Source organism: Cygnus olor, chromosome 1, assembly GCF_009769625.2.
Source record: "Cygnus olor isolate bCygOlo1 chromosome 1, bCygOlo1.pri.v2, whole genome shotgun sequence".
Lineage (NCBI taxonomy): Eukaryota > Metazoa > Chordata > Aves > Anseriformes > Anatidae > Cygnus > Cygnus olor.
In genome coordinates, this window is record NC_049169.1 from 144,367,634 (window position 1) to 144,386,001 (window position 18,368).

At 37.0% G+C, this 18,368-nt stretch overlaps 1 protein-coding gene across 23 annotated transcripts in view; it reads left to right on the forward strand.

The window, feature by feature from the left end:
* The window catches only part of LOC121065896 (E3 SUMO-protein ligase RanBP2-like), a 100,966-nt gene that overhangs the window by 63,452 nt on the left and 19,146 nt on the right, over positions 1 to 18,368 (forward strand). For 12 of the 23 annotated variants that reach the window (XR_005817449.1, XR_005817548.1, XM_040549074.1 and 9 more), the window contains 7 exons: positions 1,008 to 1,085; positions 2,425 to 2,544; positions 3,877 to 3,954; positions 4,034 to 4,144; positions 7,906 to 8,025; positions 9,357 to 9,434; positions 9,514 to 9,624. Coding sequence is in view for 21 of the 23 variants with exons in the window: in XM_040549074.1 (XP_040405008.1) it covers positions 1,008 to 1,085; positions 2,425 to 2,544; positions 3,877 to 3,954; positions 4,034 to 4,144; positions 7,906 to 8,025; positions 9,357 to 9,434; positions 9,514 to 9,624 (696 nt within the window). In the remaining 2 variants the exon portion in view is untranslated. Of the gene's footprint in view, positions 1 to 1,007; positions 1,086 to 2,424; positions 2,545 to 3,876; positions 3,955 to 4,033; positions 4,145 to 7,905; positions 8,026 to 9,356; positions 9,435 to 9,513; positions 9,625 to 14,839; positions 14,918 to 18,368 lie in introns of all 23 variants that reach the window. The other 11 variants (XM_040549349.1, XM_040550159.1, XM_040550379.1 and 8 more) reach the window with 8 other exon arrangements.

The following is an 18,368-nucleotide window of genomic DNA, read 5'->3' on the forward strand; positions in this document are numbered from 1 at the left end:
TCTGCTGATTCTATTAAATAAAAAGTAGTATGTGTATTTCTAATTCCATGATTACTCAGTATCTTCAGTTATTTGTAAAAGTGTTAATTAAGGAATATTTTCTCTGTTCTTGAAGACACGCTGAGACAGTGCTTCACAATAATACAGAGTTAAAGTTTTCTTCTCACTTGACTTAAATCTGACCTAAATGCTGACAAGCAAATTGCTGCGTAAACTCTTTTGACCATTGCTCCTTCAGTGAATTGCGGTTCTGATGCTCTTGAGTATGATGAAAGTCATCTGCTCCCTAGTCTCAGTAAAATCTTTGTCTTTCTCTTTTGTGCAAACTGAAGTATTCATAGAGGACTTACGTGATGATCGGGATGTTTGTTGTATCCCTAGAGTACGTTACTTGTATTTAAATGGAGGTTGTAGTTTGCCTCGTATTCTTTTCTCACAGAGCATGGTCAGTAACAGTGTCATTCTTTAGAGAAGAAAACTTTCACCCTCTCTATTTCCAAGGCCATTAGACCATTCTTGAAACATGCACTGCATTTTTTGTGTCACTTCTTTATGAGAAGTAATCAAATATGTAGTGCGTATATACCTAAAGAGGTATTGTGCTTATTCTTCCCCTGTAAGCGGAAAGGTTGGGCCGCAAGTCAACAAAGAGCCACGACTGTTTTATTTATGCAGGCAGAGGTTGCCTGGAGAGGTTGAGGAGTCCCCGTCCTTGAAGATCTTCACAAGCTGCCTGGACGGGGTCCTGGGCAGGCTGCTCTGGGTGGCCCTGTTTAAACAAGATGTTTGGACCAGATGGTCTCCAGAGGTCCCTTCCCACCTCGGCCATCCCGTGATTTGTTGAGGAAGTGGACAGTGATTTTGTTTCTATCACTGTCCATGCTGAGAAGAAAAAAAATTGAACTTTTAATCATTTAGCAATCACATCAAATGATTTCAATGTGACGGTTAAGTCAAAAAGTGAGTTTTGAATCTACAGCTATTTGAACGTTTTTTGATTCTTTCAGTTAAGTGACGCGAACGAACAGAACAAGGTGTTAGAAGATCGAGCAAGAAGCATGCAAGCTCAGTTAGACAATTTACAGGTAAGGTTTCTTCTTACAGGTACCTTCTTCCTTTATAGTTATGCAAAACTTATAAAGCATTGTGTAATGTAGTTTGGAGAAACTGAGAATCTTCATTCAAATTTTTTCTCGCAAAACCTTTCACTTGTAATTCTGCTGTCCCTGACTGTTTTGAAAGTTTATGGTCAGTTTCAAGCCACCTTGCTCCTGCTCCATCCCAAGCTGAGCAAGCTTTTCCTAGGCTTGGTTAACTCTAAAGGTTTGGCCTTTTCAATGGAAGTAGTTGAGCACTCCGCTTGGAGCCTATCTGTAGCATTTTTCTTTGTCGATGAGATCGTTTCTATATTTACCACTAAAGTCCTTTTTGCAGCATGATAACAGTCTGAGAGCGAGGCTTAAGAAAATGTAGTGGATGGTTGAATTCTTAGCGCAAAAGACAGCACTTCTGAACAAAGCGCTATTTTCACGTAGAAGATTCTCACAGTTTCTGAGAAAAGGAACGTTGTTTTCTGAAAACATTTGTTTTATACTCGGCTTGAAAGCCTCAGTGTTGTGTTTTTTTCAGAATGTGCTGGCATATATTTAATTATATTACAAATTTCCAGTGAGGGGGGGAAAAAAGACACATTCCTTGGTTTCTTTTTCAAGACGCACAGGTTTTTGACTGTTACAAGTAATTGTCATTTCAGTTTTCCTTTGTTGCTGTTTTTTGTCTGTTTTTGCTTATAATTTAACGGTATGTACTGGTATTAAGTTATATTATTAAATTATATTATAATATAAAATATTATATTAAAAGATAACTATGTTGAGTTTCACAAGGGTTTTTTTTTTCCAATTCAATGAAATGTAACAAGTATTGGATACATTCCTGGACATTGCAGGACAGGTGTTTAAGTACAGGTGAACTAAAGCGTCTTAACTATCAGCAGTGAATGGTTAGAATATTTGAAAGATTCAAGAACGAGAGAATTGGGCATATTTGTGGTTAAAATGGATGCTAAGATAAAAAGCTAAGTGTAAACAAAAGCTTTGACATTTGTTTTCATTCACAGTTCTGTCCCACATGTGACTTAACTGAGGAATGTACAATTGAGAAGATCTAGGTATTTTCTGGAAAAAAATAAGATCCATAGGCTGTACACCATGGCTCCCATTTTCTTTATATTTCTTCTTAATACGTGGTGTGGATGTTGCTTTCTTCACTACTGGTTTTATGTGCAGATTGGACCATGCAGAATTACAAATTTGATCTTTGGAAGTTTGTCCTATTATTTTAACAGTAAAATGGAACTTAGTTGAGAATTATTTCTAAAATGCACTCTTGTTAATCATGCTTTAACATTTGGTATTTCTATAGCAACATGAGACAGAAATGAACCAAATGAGAGAGACCTTGAGACAAGTGGCTGAGGAAAATAGTAAACTGAAGTCATCATTTAACAGTGTGATGGGGGAGAATGACTCCCTAAGAAAACAGGCAAGATGAATTATTTCCTGTTATTAGTAGCTTTACAAGTTACAGTCAACAATTTTAAACGTTTGAACAAATTGTTTGCAAAATTGCTGATTTTGTTTCTGTAAGACAAGAATTGTGTGAATGGTTGTAATTACTTTCTGCTTCATTTTCTAGCACGTGAAATTTAGTCTCTCAGATCTTTTCCAGTATTAAAGAAATTAGAGTTAGTCCTTTGACCCTGTAGCAACAGCTGATTTTAGGAAAGACTAACCATATCCTCTGAAGCAAACTGAGATTGGATAGAGATAAAGTATTTTATAATAGAAGCCACCCTGTGCTGAATTGCTCTGCTGATTCTATTAAATAAAAAGTAGTATGTGTATTTCTAATTCCATGATTACTCAGTATCTTCAGTTATTTGTAAAAGTGTTAATTAAGGAATATTTTCTCTGTTCTTGAAGACACGCTGAGACAGTGCTTCACAATAATACAGAGTTAAAGTTTTCTTCTCACTTGACTTAAATCTGACCTAAATGCTGACAAGCAAATTGCTGCGTAAACTCTTTTGACCATTGCTCCTTCAGTGAATTGCGGTTCTGATGCTCTTGAGTATGATGAAAATCATCTGCTCCCTAGTCTCAGTAAAATCTTTGTCTTTCTCTTTTGTGCAAACTGAAGTATTCATAGAGGACTTACGTGATGATCGGGATGTTTGTTGTATCCCTAGAGTACGTTACTTGTATTTAAATGGAGGTTGTAGTTTGCCTCGTATTCTTTTCTCACAGAGCATGGTCAGTAACAGTGTCATTCTTTAGAGAAGAAAACTTTCACCCTCTCTATTTCCAAGGCCATTAGACCATTCTTGAAACATGCACTGCATTTTTTGTGTCACTTCTTTATGAGAAGTAATCAAATACGTAGTGCGTATATACCTAAAGAGGTATTGTGCTTATTCTTCCCCTGTAAGCGGAAAGGTTGGGCCGCAAGTCAACAAAGAGCCACGACTGTTTTATTTATGCAGGCAGAGGTTGCCTGGAGAGGTTGAGGAGTCCCCGTCCTTGAAGATCTTCACAAGCTGCCTGGACGGGGTCCTGGGCAGGCTGCTCTGGGTGGCCCTGTTTAAACAAGATGTTTGGACCAGATGGTCTCCAGAGGTCCCTTCCCACCTCGGCCATCCCGTGATTTGTTGAGGAAGTGGACAGTGATTTTGTTTCTATCACTGTCCGTGCTGAGAAGAAAAAAAATTGAACTTTTAATCATTTAGCAATCACATCAAATGATTTCAATGTGACGGTTAAGTCAAAAAGTGAGTTTTGAATCTACAGCTATTTGAACGTTTTTTGATTCTTTCAGTTAAGTGACGCGAACGAACAGAACAAGGTGTTAGAAGATCGAGCAAGAAGCATGCAAGCTCAGTTAGACAATTTACAGGTAAGGTTTCTTCTTACAGGTACCTTCTTCCTTTATAGTTAACAAGTGAAATACAATTCATTGTTACATGTTATTGTAGCAGAAGAATGCATCTTTAATGGCACAGAAGTCCAAGGATTCAGGAGAAGTGGTGCGCCCATGTCAACCTGTTAAGGAGGGAAAAGAGACAGGAGCATCAAAAAGTGTTAAGGTAAGGATTGGGCAAGGTGAAAGATCTGTTTGAAAGACTTTAGGCAGTAGAATGTTATGTATCTGCTAGAAATTAGAAAATGCTAGAAATTAGAAAAATAAAATAACTTTTATTGATTTTTTTAGTGAGTTAATTACAGTAGGAATAGGTAGACACTATATTGGGAGAAACAGATAGTCAACTGAAAGAATAAAGTATGTTGCTAAAATTCAAAAGACATTTTTATATTGTGTATGTATATGTTTTTTACTTACTTAGCTCTGTTTTCTTCTTCCTCTCATGTTATCTCTGAACTATGAATTAAAATTATATTCTGCCTGCACTATAACTGTTTTCTTCTGCTGTGTCAGAGCAAATCTTAAACTTATTCTGGTTACTGCTACAGTACAACACTGTCCTTATGAATAACACCAGCTGAAATGTAGTTAGAGAAGTCAGATAACAAATTTTAATTTTATAAGCCAGAGATGATTGTGCTGCTGTTATGCTTTGGAGGAATGGTCTTTAATGTGGGAAAGAATAAATGCAGTGTTCATATATAGTTCCAAAAGGATCACCTTGTTTTCCTTAAAATACCTTCTTACATCACTTAATGAAATACTTTCTGTCTCCATGTTATTCCAGTCAGTAGCAAGTCCTCTGCTAGTACTCTGCCAACATTTCCCGACTGGTAATGACTTTCTCCCGCTAGAGGCTAAACTGAAATGAGAGAGAGATATTCACGCCATTCTACTTGATCTATATCAGATGCCTTAAAACTGTACTGTCTCTATATAGCCAACATATTTCTCTGTGTACGTAGGTTTTAGTGTACTTTAGTCGCAAGTGATATATGAGCAGTATCAGTAGTTATAATTCTGAGTGAAGAGAAGAACAGTTGTCTGAAGGTAGATACAAGAAAACCTGTGAAGGTTTTAGAGAGCTGTTCGTGCAGCCTGTCTTCAGGAACCTCTGGATACCTTTCACAGAGTTTTTCTGTACGGTTGTAGTAGAGGGACAGAATGACAATTTCATGAAGTCTTTATTCTTCTAACAGTGCTAGTTACACAGTTAAAATTTAGCATAAGCAGATTGTATGAAATAAAGCAAAGGAGTGTATCACATGCATCAAAATGAGGATTTCCACATGCACAGATCATTAAGCCATTGAGGGAGGATGCACAAGCCAGTGAGGGAGTGTGCAGATACAGGAAAAAAAGGGAGGAAGGTGTCAGGGGAGCAGGACCTCAACTTTCAATAGGGAAGGAATGTGTTAAGATAGATGGTTCAAATCCGGAAAAGTGATTTTAAAGATGTGTCTTTAAAAAAAACCACAAAAGTGGCTTTAAAAGTGTCACACAGGTTAGAGAAGTGTTGAAAATCCAGGAGCAATTAGTGGTTATCTGTAAAAACTTGTGGAGGTGGAGTGGAGTCAACTAGAAAAATCTGATGCCATTCTTTTCAAATGGGAAAGAGTTACACAGCCATCAACATAATGTTGGTTCTCAGCAAAATAAATAAATAAATAAATGTCCTGGCAAGCTATGAACAAACCATGCGAAGTGCCATGCCAAAAACACTGCAGTAAATAGCAACGAGCTTGTGTTAATCCTAAATTGTCAAATCAGTCTGATTTCCATTAGGACAAGGTAACAGGCATGGCTAGTAGAGGAGTAGTAGTTATATGTATGTCTAGACTTTGTTGTATTGTTTCTGGTACAGTTTTACATGGCGTTTTCATAATCATATTAGAAAAGTATGACAGCTGAAATAAGGTTGGTGGTAAGGTGTAGTGAGACAGTATTTCACAGTTGAAGGAATGTACATAGTAGATTCTGGAATAGTCTCTTTTGAGTCCAGTATTGGGTGTTTTCAATGAGAAGCGTGATGGTGAGAAAGAGCACACTTGTTAAACTTGAAGCGAATAGCAAGTGAGGGAGAATTTCAAGCATGCTGAAAAAGAAGGTTAGGATTAAAATTGATCTTGACCAATTGAAGAGGTAGTAGGTCTGAGAAAAGTGCAATGCTTCAGAGGCAAGAGTGTGCAGTATTGCATTTGAACAGAAATATCAGCTGTACACGTACAGGGTGATGAACAAATGCAGGGATATGTGAACATGCCAATCTTCGGCTACAGGAAAGGCTGCCACAAAAAGAAAGAAACTAATCTTTTTTTTTTCCACGTCTGTGATAGAAGTAGTAGCAGGGTAAGTATGAGGAAAAACTAGATTAAAAGAAAAGCAGTTAACCACTGGGTCAGAGAGGTCAGTAAGACTGGTGCTTCCAGTATTTGCAGATCTTCAGAACAGACTAGACAAACATTTGGCAGGAATGAAATGATACAGTTGATTATGATATGGATGGTACCCGATTTGGTAATGGAATTGGATGGTTTAGACATCCTGGCACCACCTACAACAACGCAGTGGCCTGTGAAATTATTGCCAAATCCCTGAAGCACTGTGAAATTATTGTCAAAACCCCGAATATGCAAGCCTTATAAAGCATTGTGTAATGTAGTTTGGAGAAACTGAGAATCTTCATTCAAATTTTTTCTCGCAAAACCTTTCACTTGTAATTCTGCTGTCCCTGACTGTTTTGAAAGTTTATGGTCAGTTTCAAGCCACCTTGCTCCTGCTCCATCCCAAGCTGAGCAAGCTTTTCCTAGGCTTGGTTAACTCTAAAGGTTTGGCCTTTTCAATGGAAGTAGTTGAGCACTCCGCTTGGAGCCTATCTGTAGCATTTTTCTTTGTCGATGAGATTGTTTCTATATTTACCACTAAAGTCCTTTTTGCAGCATGATAACAGTCTGAGAGCGAGGCTTAAGAAAATGTAGTGGATGGTTGAATTCTTAGCGCAAAAGACAGCACTTCTGAACAAAGCGCTATTTTCACGTAGAAGATTCTCACAGTTTCTGAGAAAAGGAACGTTGTTTTCTGAAAACATTTGTTTTATACTCGGCTTGAAAGCCTCAGTGTTGTGTTTTTTTCAGAATGTGCTGGCATATATTTAATTATATTACAAATTTCCAGTGAGGGGGGGAAAAAAGACACATTCCTTGGTTTCTTTTTCAAGACACACAGGTTTTTGACTGTTACAAGTAATTGTCATTTCAGTTTTCCTTTGTTGCTGTTTTTTGTCTGTTTTTGCTTATAATTTAACGGTATGTACTGGTATTAAGTTATATTATTAAATTATAATATAAAATATTATATTAAAAGATAACTATGTTGAGTTTCACAAGGGTTTTTTTTTTCCAATTCAATGAAATGTAACAAGTATTGGATACATTCCTGGACATTGCAGGACAGGTGTTTAAGTACAGGTGAACTAAAGCGTCTTAACTATCAGCAGTGAATGGTTAGAATGTTTGAAAGATTCAAGAACGAGAGAATTGGGCATATTTGTGGTTAAAATGGATGCTAAGATAAAAAGCTAAGTGTAAACAAAAGCTTTGGCATTTGTTTTCATTCACAGTTCTGTCCCACATGTGACTTAACTGAGGAATGTACAATTGAGAAGATCTAGGTATTTTCTGGAAAAAAATAAGATCCATAGGCTGTACACCATGGCTCCCATTTTCTTTATATTTCTTCTTAATACGTGGTGTGGATGTTGCTTTCTTCACTACTGGTTGTATGTGCAGATTGGACCATGCAGAATTACAAATTTGATCTTTGGAAGTTTGTCCTATTATTTTAACAGTAAAATGGAACTTAGTTGAGAATTATTTCTAAAATGCACTCTTGTTAATCATGCTTTAACGTTTGGTATTTCTATAGCAACATGAGGCAGAAATGAACCAAATGAGAGAAACCTTGAGACAAGTGACTGAGGAAAATAGTAAACTGAAGTTATCATTTAACAGCGTGATGGGGGAGAATGACTCCCTAAGAAAACAGGCAAGATGAATTATTTCCTGTTATTAGTAGCTTTGCAAGTTACAGTCAACAATTTTAAACGTTTGAACAAATTGTTTGCAAAATTGCTGATTTTGTTTCTGTAAGACAAGAATTGTGTGAATGGTTGTAATTACTTTCTGCTTCATTTTCTAGCACGTGAAATTTAGTCTCTCAGATCTTTTCCAGTATTAAAGAAATTAGAGTTAGTCCTCTGACCCTGTAGCAACAGCTGATTTTAGGAAAGACTAACCATATCCTCTGAAGCAAACTGAGATTGGATAGAGATAAAGTATTTTATAATAGAAGCCACCCTGTGCTGAATTGCTCTGCTGATTCTATTAAATAAAAAGTAGTATGTGTATTTCTAATTCCATGATTACTCAGTATCTTCAGTTATTTGTAAAAGTGTTAATTAAGGAATATTTTCTCTGTTCTTGAAGACACGCTGAGACAGTGCTTCACAATAGTACAGAGTTAAAGTTTTCTTCTCACTTGACTTAAATCTGACCTAAATGCTGACAAGCAAATTGCTGCGTAAACTCTTTTGACCATTGCTCCTTCAGTGAATTGCGGTTCTGATGCTCTTGAGTATGATGAAAGTCATCTGCTTCCTAGTCTCAGTAAAATCTTTGTCTTTCTCTTTTGTGCAAACTGAAGTATTCATAGAGGACTTACATGATGATCGGGATGTTTGTTGTATCCCTAGAGTACGTTACTTGTATTTAAATGGAGGTTGTAGTTTGCCTCGTATTCTTTTCTCACAGAGCATGGTCAGTAACAGTGTCATTCTTTAGAGAAGAAAACTTTCACCCTCTCTATTTCCAAGGCCATTAGACCATTCTTGAAACATGCACTGCATTTTTTGTGTCACTTCTTTATGAGAAGTAATCAAATACGTAGTGCGTATATACCTAAAGAGGTATTGTGCTTATTCTTCCCCTGTAAGCGGAAAGGTTGGGCCGCAAGTCAACAAAGAGCCACGACTGTTTTATTTATGCAGGCAGAGGTTGCCTGGAGAGGTTGAGGAGTCCCCGTCCTTGAAGATCTTCACAAGCTGCCTGGACGGGGTCCTGGGCAGGCTGCTCTGGGTGGCCCTGTTTAAACAAGATGTTTGGACCAGATGGTCTCCAGAGGTCCCTTCCCACCTCGGCCATCCCGTGATTTGTTGAGGAAGTGGACAGTGATTTTGTTTCTATCACTGTCCATGCTGAGAAGAAAAAAATTGAACTTTTAATCATTTAGCAATCACATCAAATGATTTCAATGTGACGGTTAAGTCAAAAAGTGAGTTTTGAATCTACAGCTATTTGAACGTTTTTTGATTCTTTCAGTTAAGTGACGCGAACGAACAGAACAAGATGTTTGAAGGTCGAGCAAGAAGCATGCAAGCTCAGTTAGACAATTTACAGGTAAGGTTTCTTCTTACAGGTACCTTCTTCCTTTATAGTTAACAAGTGAAATACAATTCATTGTTACATTTTATTGTAGCAGAAGAATGCATCTTTAATGGCACAGATGTCCAAGAATTCAGGAGAAGTGGTGTGCCCACGTAAACGTGTTAAGGTGGATAATGAGACAGGAGCATCAAAAAGTGTTAAGGTAAGGATTGGGCAAGGTGAAAGATCTGTTTGAAAGACTTTAGGCAGTAGAATGTTATGTATCTGCTAGAAATTAGAAAATGCTAGAAATTAGGAAAATAAAATAACTTTTATTGATTTTTTTTAGTGAGTTAATTACAGTAGGAATAGGTAGACACTATATTGGGAGAAACAGATAGTCAACTGAAAGAATAAAGTATGTTGCTAAAATTCAAAAGACATTTTTATATTGTGTATGTATATGTTTTTTACTTACTTAGCTCTGTTTTCTTCTTCCTCTCATGTTATCTCTGAACTATGAATTAAAATTATATTCTGCCTGCACTATAACTGTTTTCTTCTGCTGTGTCAGAGCAAATCTTAAACTTATTCTGGTTACTGCTACAGTACAACACTGTCCTTATGAATAACACCAGCTGAAATGTAGTTAGAGAAGTCAGATAACAAATTTTAATTTTATAAGCCAGAGATGATTGTGCTGCTGTTATACTTTGGAGGAATGGTCTTTAATGTGGGAAAGAATAAATGCAGTGTTCATATATAGTTCCAAAAGGATCACCTTGTTTTCCTTAAAATACCTTCTTACATCACTTAATGAAATACTTTCTGTCTCCATGTTATTCCAGTCAGTAGCAAGTCCTCTGCTAGTACTCTGCCAACATTTCCCGACTGGTAATGACTTTCTCCCGCTAGAGGCTAAACTGAAATGAGAGAGAGATATTCACGCCATTCTACTTGATCTATATCAGATGCCTTAAAACTGTACTGTCTCTATATAGCCAACATATTTCTCTGTGTACGTAGGTTTTAGTGTACTTTAGTCGCAAGTGATATATGAGCAGTATCAGTAGTTATAATTCTGAGTGAAGAGAAGAACAGTTGTCTGAAGGTAGATACAAGAAAACCTGTGAAGGTTTTAGAGAGCTGTTCGTGCAGCCTGTCTTCAGGAACCTCTGGATACCTTTCACAGAGTTTTTCTGTACGGTTGTAGTAGAGGGACAGAATGACAATTTCATGAAGTCTTTATTCTTCTAACAGTGCTAGTTACACAGTTAAAATTTAGCATAAGCAGATTGTATGAAATAAAGCAAAGGAGTGTATCACATGCATCAAAATGAGGATTTCCACATGCACAGATCATTAAGCCATTGAGGGAGGATGCACAAGCCAGTGAGGGAGTGTGCAGATACAGGAAAAAAAGGGAGGAAGGTGTCAGGGGAGCAGGACCTCAACTTTCAATAGGGAAGGAATGTGTTAAGATAGATGGTTCAAATCCGGAAAAGTGATTTTAAAGATGTGTCTTTAAAAAAAACCACAAAAGTGGCTTTAAAAGTGTCACACAGGTTAGAGAAGTGTTGAAAATCCAGGAGCAATTAGTGGTTATCTGTAAAAACTTGTGGAGGTGGAGTGGAGTCAACTAGAAAAATCTGATGCCATTCTTTTCAAATGGGAAAGAGTTACACAGCCATCAACATAATGTTGGTTCTCAGCAAAATAAATAAATAAATAAATGTCCTGGCAAGCTATGAACAAACCATGCGAAGTGCCATGCCAAAAACACTGCAGTAAATAGCAACGAGCTTGTGTTAATCCTAAATTGTCAAATCAGTCTGATTTCCATTAGGACAAGGTAACAGGCATGGCTAGTAGAGGAGTAGTAGTTATATGTATGTCTAGACTTTGTTGTATTGTTTCTGGTACAGTTTTACATGGCGTTTTCATAATCATATTAGAAAAGTATGACAGCTGAAATAAGGTTGGTGGTAAGGTGTAGTGAGACAGTATTTCACAGTTGAAGGAATGTACATAGTAGATTCTGGAATAGTCTCTTTTGAGTCCAGTATTGGGTGTTTTCAATGAGAAGCGTGATGGTGAGAAAGAGCACACTTGTTAAACTTGAAGCGAATAGCAAGTGAGGGAGAATTTCAAGCATGCTGAAAAAGAAGGTTAGGATTAAAATTGATCTTGACCAATTGAAGAGGTAGTAGGTCTGAGAAAAGTGCAATGCTTCAGAGGCAAGAGTGTGCAGTATTGCATTTGAACAGAAATATCAGCTGTACACGTACAGGGTGATGAACAAATGCAGGGATATGTGAACATGCCAATCTTCGGCTACATGAAAGGCTGCCACAAAAAGAAAGAAACTAATCTTTTTTTTTCCCACGTCTGTGATAGAAGTAGTAGCAGGGTAAGTATGAGGAAAAACTAGATTAAAAGAAAAGCAGTTAACCACTGGGTCAGAGAGGTCAGTAAGACTGGTGCTTCCAGTATTTGCAGATCTTCAGAACAGACTAGACAAACATTTGGCAGGAATGAAATGATACAGTTGATTATGATATGGATGGTACCCGATTTGGTAATGGAATTGGATGGTTTAGACATCCTGGCACCACCTACAACAACGCAGTGGCCTGTGAAATTATTGCCAAATCCCTGAAGCACTGTGAAATTATTGTCAAAACCCCGAATATGCAAGCCTTATAAAGCATTGTGTAATGTAGTTTGGAGAAACTGAGAATCTTCATTCAAATTTTTTCTCGCAAAACCTTTCACTTGTAATTCTGCTGTCCCTGACTGTTTTGAAAGTTTATGGTCAGTTTCAAGCCACCTTGCTCCTGCTCCATCCCAAGCTGAGCAAGCTTTTCCTAGGCTTGGTTAACTCTAAAGGTTTGGCCTTTTCAATGGAAGTAGTTGAGCACTCCGCTTGGAGCCTATCTGTAGCATTTTTCTTTGTCGATGAGATTGTTTCTATATTTACCACTAAAGTCCTTTTTGCAGCATGATAACAGTCTGAGAGCGAGGCTTAAGAAAATGTAGTGGATGGTTGAATTCTTAGCGCAAAAGACAGCACTTCTGAACAAAGCTCTATTTTCACGTAGAAGATTCTCACAGTTTCTGAGAAAAGGAACGTTGTTTTCTGAAAACATTTGTTTTATACTCGGCTTGAAAGCCTCAGTGTTGTGTTTTTTTCAGAATGTGCTGGCATATATTTAATTATATTACAAATTTCTAGTGAGGGGGGGAAAAAAGACACATTCCTTGGTTTCTTTTTCAAGACGCACAGGTTTTTGACTGTTACAAGTAATTGTCATTTCAGTTTTCCTTTGTTGCTGTTTTTTGTCTGTTTTTGCTTATAATTTAACGGTATGTACTGGTATTAAGTTATATTATTAAATTATATTATAATATAAAATATTATATTAAAAGATAACTGTTGAGTTTCACAAGGGTTTTTTTTTCCAATTCAATGAAATGTAACAAGTATTGGATACATTCCTGGACATTGCAGGACAGGTGTTTAAGTACAGGTGAACTAAAGCGTCTTAACTATCAGCAGTGAATGGTTAGAATGTTTGAAAGATTCAAGAACGAGAGAATTGGGCATATTTGTGGTTAAAATGGATGCTAAGATAAAAAGCTAAGTGTAAACAAAAGCTTTGGCATTTGTTTTCATTCACAGTTCTGTCCCACATGTGACTTAACTGAGGAATGTACAATTGAGAAGATCTAGGTATTTTCTGGAAAAAAATAAGATCCATAGGCTGTACACCATGGCTCCCATTTTCTTTATATTTCTTCTTAATACGTGGTGTGGATGTTGCTTTCTTCACTACTGGTTGTATGTGCAGATTGGACCATGCAGAATTACAAATTTGATCTTTGGAAGTTTGTCCTATTATTTTAACAGTAAAATGGAACTTAGTTGAGAATTATTTCTAAAATGCACTCTTGTTAATCATGCTTTAACGTTTGGTATTTCTATAGCAACATGAGGCAGAAATGAACCAAATGAGAGAAACCTTGAGACAAGTGACTGAGGAAAATAGTAAACTGAAGTTATCATTTAACAGCGTGATGGGGGAGAATGACTCCCTAAGAAAACAGGCAAGATGAATTATTTCCTGTTATTAGTAGCTTTGCAAGTTACAGTCAACAATTTTAAACGTTTGAACAAATTGTTTGCAAAATTGCTGATTTTGTTTCTGTAAGACAAGAATTGTGTGAATGGTTGTAATTACTTTCTGCTTCATTTTCTAGCACGTGAAATTTAGTCTCTCAGATCTTTTCCAGTATTAAAGAAATTAGAGTTAGTCCTCTGACCCTGTAGCAACAGCTGATTTTAGGAAAGACTAACCATATCCTCTGAAGCAAACTGAGATTGGATAGAGATAAAGTATTTTATAATAGAAGCCACCCTGTGCTGAATTGCTCTGCTGATTCTATTAAATAAAAAGTAGTATGTGTATTTCTAATTCCATGATTACTCAGTATCTTCAGTTATTTGTAAAAGTGTTAATTAAGGAATATTTTCTCTGTTCTTGAAGACACGCTGAGACAGTGCTTCACAATAGTACAGAGTTAAAGTTTTCTTCTCACTTGACTTAAATCTGACCTAAATGCTGACAAGCAAATTGCTGCGTAAACTCTTTTGACCATTGCTCCTTCAGTGAATTGCGGTTCTGATGCTCTTGAGTATGATGAAAGTCATCTGCTCCCTAGTCTCAGTAAAATCTTTGTCTTTCTCTTTTGTGCAAACTGAAGTATTCATAGAGGACTTACATGATGATCGGGATGTTTGTTGTATCCCTAGAGTACATTACTTGTATTTAAATGGAGGTTGTAGTTTGCCTCGTATTCTTTTCTCACAGAGCATGGTCAGTAACAGTGTCATTCTTTAGAGAAGAAAACTTTCACCCTCTCTATTTCCAAGGCCATTAGACCATTCTTGAAACATGCACTGCATTTTTTGTGTCACTTCTTTATGAGAAGTAATCAAATACGTAGTGCGTATATACCTAAAGAGGTATTGTGCTTATTCTTCCCCTGTAAGCGGAAAGGTTGGGCCGCAAGTCAACAAAGAGCCACGACTGTTTTATTTATGCAGGCAGAGGTTGCCTGGAGAGGTTGAGGAGTCCCCGTCCTTGAAGATCTTCACAAGCTGCCTGGACGGGGTCCTGGGCAGGCTGCTCTGGGTGGCCCTGTTTAAACAAGATGTTTGGACCAGATGGTCTCCAGAGGTCCCTTCCCACCTCGGCCATCCCATGATTTGTTGAGGAAGTGGACAGTGATTTTGTTTCTATCACTGTCCGTGCTGAGAAGAAAAAAATTGAACTTTTAATCATTTAGCAATCACATCAAATGATTTCAATGTGACGGTTAAGTCAAAAAGTGAGTTTTGAATCTACAGCTATTTGAACGTTTTTTGATTCTTTCAGTTAAGTGGCGCGAACGAACAGAACAAGATGTTTGAAGGTCGAGCAAGAAGCATGCAAGCTCAGTTAGACAATTTACAGGTAAGGTTTCTTCTTACAGGTACCTTCTTCCTTTATAGTTAACAAGTGAAATACAATTCATTGTTACATTTTATTGTAGCAGAAGAATGCATCTTTAATGGCACAGATGCCCAAGGATTCAGGAGAAGTGGTGTGCCCACGTAAACGTGTTAAGGTGTATAATGAGAAAAGAGCATCAAAAAGTGTTAAGGTAAGGATTGGGCAAGGTGAAAGATCTGTTTGAAAGACTTTAGGCAGTAGAATGTTATGTATCTGCTAGAAATTAGAAAATGCTAGAAATTAGAAAAATAAAATAACTTTTATTGATTTTTTTTAGTGAGTTAATTACAGTAGGAATAGGTAGACACTATATTGGGAGAAACAGACAGTCAACTGAAAGAATAAAGTATGTTGCTGAAATTCAAAAGACATTTTTATATTGTGTATGTATATGTTTTTTACTTACTTAGCCAAGTTTTCTTCTTCCTCTCATGTTATCTCTGAACTATGAATTAAAATTATATTCTGCCTGCACTATAACTGTTTTCTTCTGCTGTGTCAGAGCAAATCTTAAACTTATTCTGGTTACTGCTACAGTACAACACTGTCCTTATGAATAACACCAGCTGAAATGTAGTTAGAGAAGTCAGATAACAAATTTTAATTTTATAAGCCAGAGATGATTGTGCTGCTGTTATACTTTGGAGGAATGGTCTTTAATGTGGGAAAGAATAAATGCAGTGTTCATATATAGTTCCAAAAGGATCACCTTGTTTTCCTTAAAATACCTTCTTACATCACTTAATGAAATACTTTCTGTCTCCATGTTATTCCAGTCAGTAGCAAGTCCTCTGCCAGTACTCTGCCAACATTTCCCGACTGGTAATGACTTTCTCCCGCTAGAGGCTAAACTGAAATGAGAGAGAGATATTCACGCCATTCTACTTGATCTATATCAGATGCCTTAAAACTGTACTGTCTCTATATAGCCAACATATTTCTCTGTGTACGTAGGTTTTAGTGTACTTTAGTCGCAAGTGATATATGAGCAGTATCAGTAGTTATAATTCTGAGTGAAGAGAAGAACAGTTGTCTGAAGGTAGATACAAGAAAACCTGTGAAGGTTTTAGAGAGCTGTTCGTGCAGCCTGTCTTCAGGAACCTCTGGATACCTTTCACAGAGTTTTTCTGTACGGTTGTAGTAGAGGGACAGAATGACAATTTCATGAAGTCTTTATTCTTCTAACAGTGCTAGTTACACAGTTAAAATTTAGCATAAGCAGATTGTATGAAATAAAGCAAAGGAGTGTATCACATGCATCAAAATGAGGATTTCCACATGCACAGATCATTAAGCCATTGAGGGAGGATGCACAAGCCAGTGAGGGAGTGTGCAGATACAGGAAAAAAAGGGAGGAAGGTGTCAGGGGAGCAGGACCTCAACTTTCAATAGGGAAGGAATGTGTTAAGATAGATGGTTCAAATCCGGAAAAGTGATTTTAAAGATGTGTCTTTAAAAAAAACCACAAAAGTGGCTTTAAAAGTGTCACACAGGTTAGAGAAGTGTTGAAAATCCAGGAGCAATTAGTGGTTATCTGTAAAAACTTGTGGAGGTGGAGTGGAGTCAACTAGAAAAATCTGATGCCATTCTTTTCAAATGGGAAAGAGTTACACAGCCATCAACATAATGTTGGTTCTCAGCAAAATAAATAAATAAATAAATGTCCTGGCAAGCTATGAACAAACCATGCGAAGTGCCATGCCAAAAACACTGCAGTAAATAGCAACGAGCTTGTGTTAATCCTAAATTGTCAAATCAGTCTGATTTCCATTAGGACAAGGTAACAGGCATGGCTAGTAGAGGAGTAGTAGTTATATGTATGTCTAGACTTTGTTGTATTGTTTCTGGTACAGTTTTACATGGCGTTTTCATAATCATATTAGAAAAGTATGACAGCTGAAATAAGGTTGGTGGTAAGGTGTAGTGAGACAGTATTTCACAGTTGAAGGAATGTACATAGTAGATTCTGGAATAGTCTCTTTTGAGTCCAGTATTGGGTGTTTTCAATGAGAAGCGTGATGGTGAGAAAGAGCACACTTGTTAAACTTGAAGCGAATAGCAAGTGAGGGAGAATTTCAAGCATGCTGAAAAAGAAGGTTAGGATTAAAATTGATCTTGACCAATTGAAGAGGTAGTAGGTCTGAGAAAAGTGCAATGCTTCAGAGGCAAGAGTGTGCAGTATTGCATTTGAACAGAAATATCAGCTGTACACGTACAGGGTGATGAACAAACGCAGGGATATGTGAACATGCCAATCTTCGGCTACAGGAAAGGCTGCCACAAAAAGAAAGAAACTAATCTTTTTTTTTTCCACGTCTGTGATAGAAGTAGTAGCAGGGTAAGTATGAGGAAAAACTAGATTAAAAGAAAAGCAGTTAACCACTGGGTCAGAGAGGTCAGTAAGACTGGTGCTTCCAGTATTTGCAGGTCTTCAGAACAGACTAGACAAACATTTGGCAGGAATGAAATGAAACAGTTGATTATGATATGGATGGTACCCGATTTGGTAATGGAATTGGATGGTTTAGACATCCTGGCACCACCTACAACAACTCAGTGGCCTGTGAAATTATTGCCAAATCCCTGAAGCACTGTGAAATTATTGTCAAAACCCCGAATATGCAAGCCTTATAAAGCATTGTGTAATGTAGTTTGGAGAAACTGAGAATCTTCATTCAAATTTTTTCTCGCAAAACCTTTCACTTGTAATTCTGCTGTCCCTGACTGTTTTGAAAGTTTATGGTCAGTTTCAAGCCACCTTGCTCCTGCTCCATCCCAAGCTGAGCAAGCTTTTCCTAGGCTTGGTTAACTCTAAAGGTTTGGCCTTTTCAATGGAAGTAGTTGAGCACTCCGCTTGGAGCCTATCTGTAGCATTTTTCTATGTCGATGAGATCGTTTCTATATTTACCACTAAAGTCCTTTTTGCAGCATGATAACAGTCTGAGAGCGAGGCTTAAGAAAATGTAGTGGATGGTTGAATTCTTAGCGCAAAAGACAGCACTTCTGAACAAAGCTCTATTTTCACGTAGAAGATTCTCACAGTTTCTGAGAAAAGGAACGTTGTTTTCTGAAAACATTTGTTTTATACTCGGCTTGAAAGCCTCAGTGTTGTGTTTTTTTCAGAATGTGCTGGCATATATTTAATTATATTACAAATTTCCAGTGAGGGGGGGAAAAAAGACACATTCCTTGGTTTCTTTTTCAAGACGCACAGGTTTTTGACTGTTACAAGTAATTGTCATTTCAGTTTTCCTTTGTTGCTGTTTTTTGTCTGTTTTTGCTTATAATTTAACGGTATGTACTGGTATTAAGTTATATTATTAAATTATATTATAATATAAAATATTATATTAAAAGATAACTATGTTGAGTTTCACAAGGGTTTTTTTTTCCAATTCAATGAAATGTAACA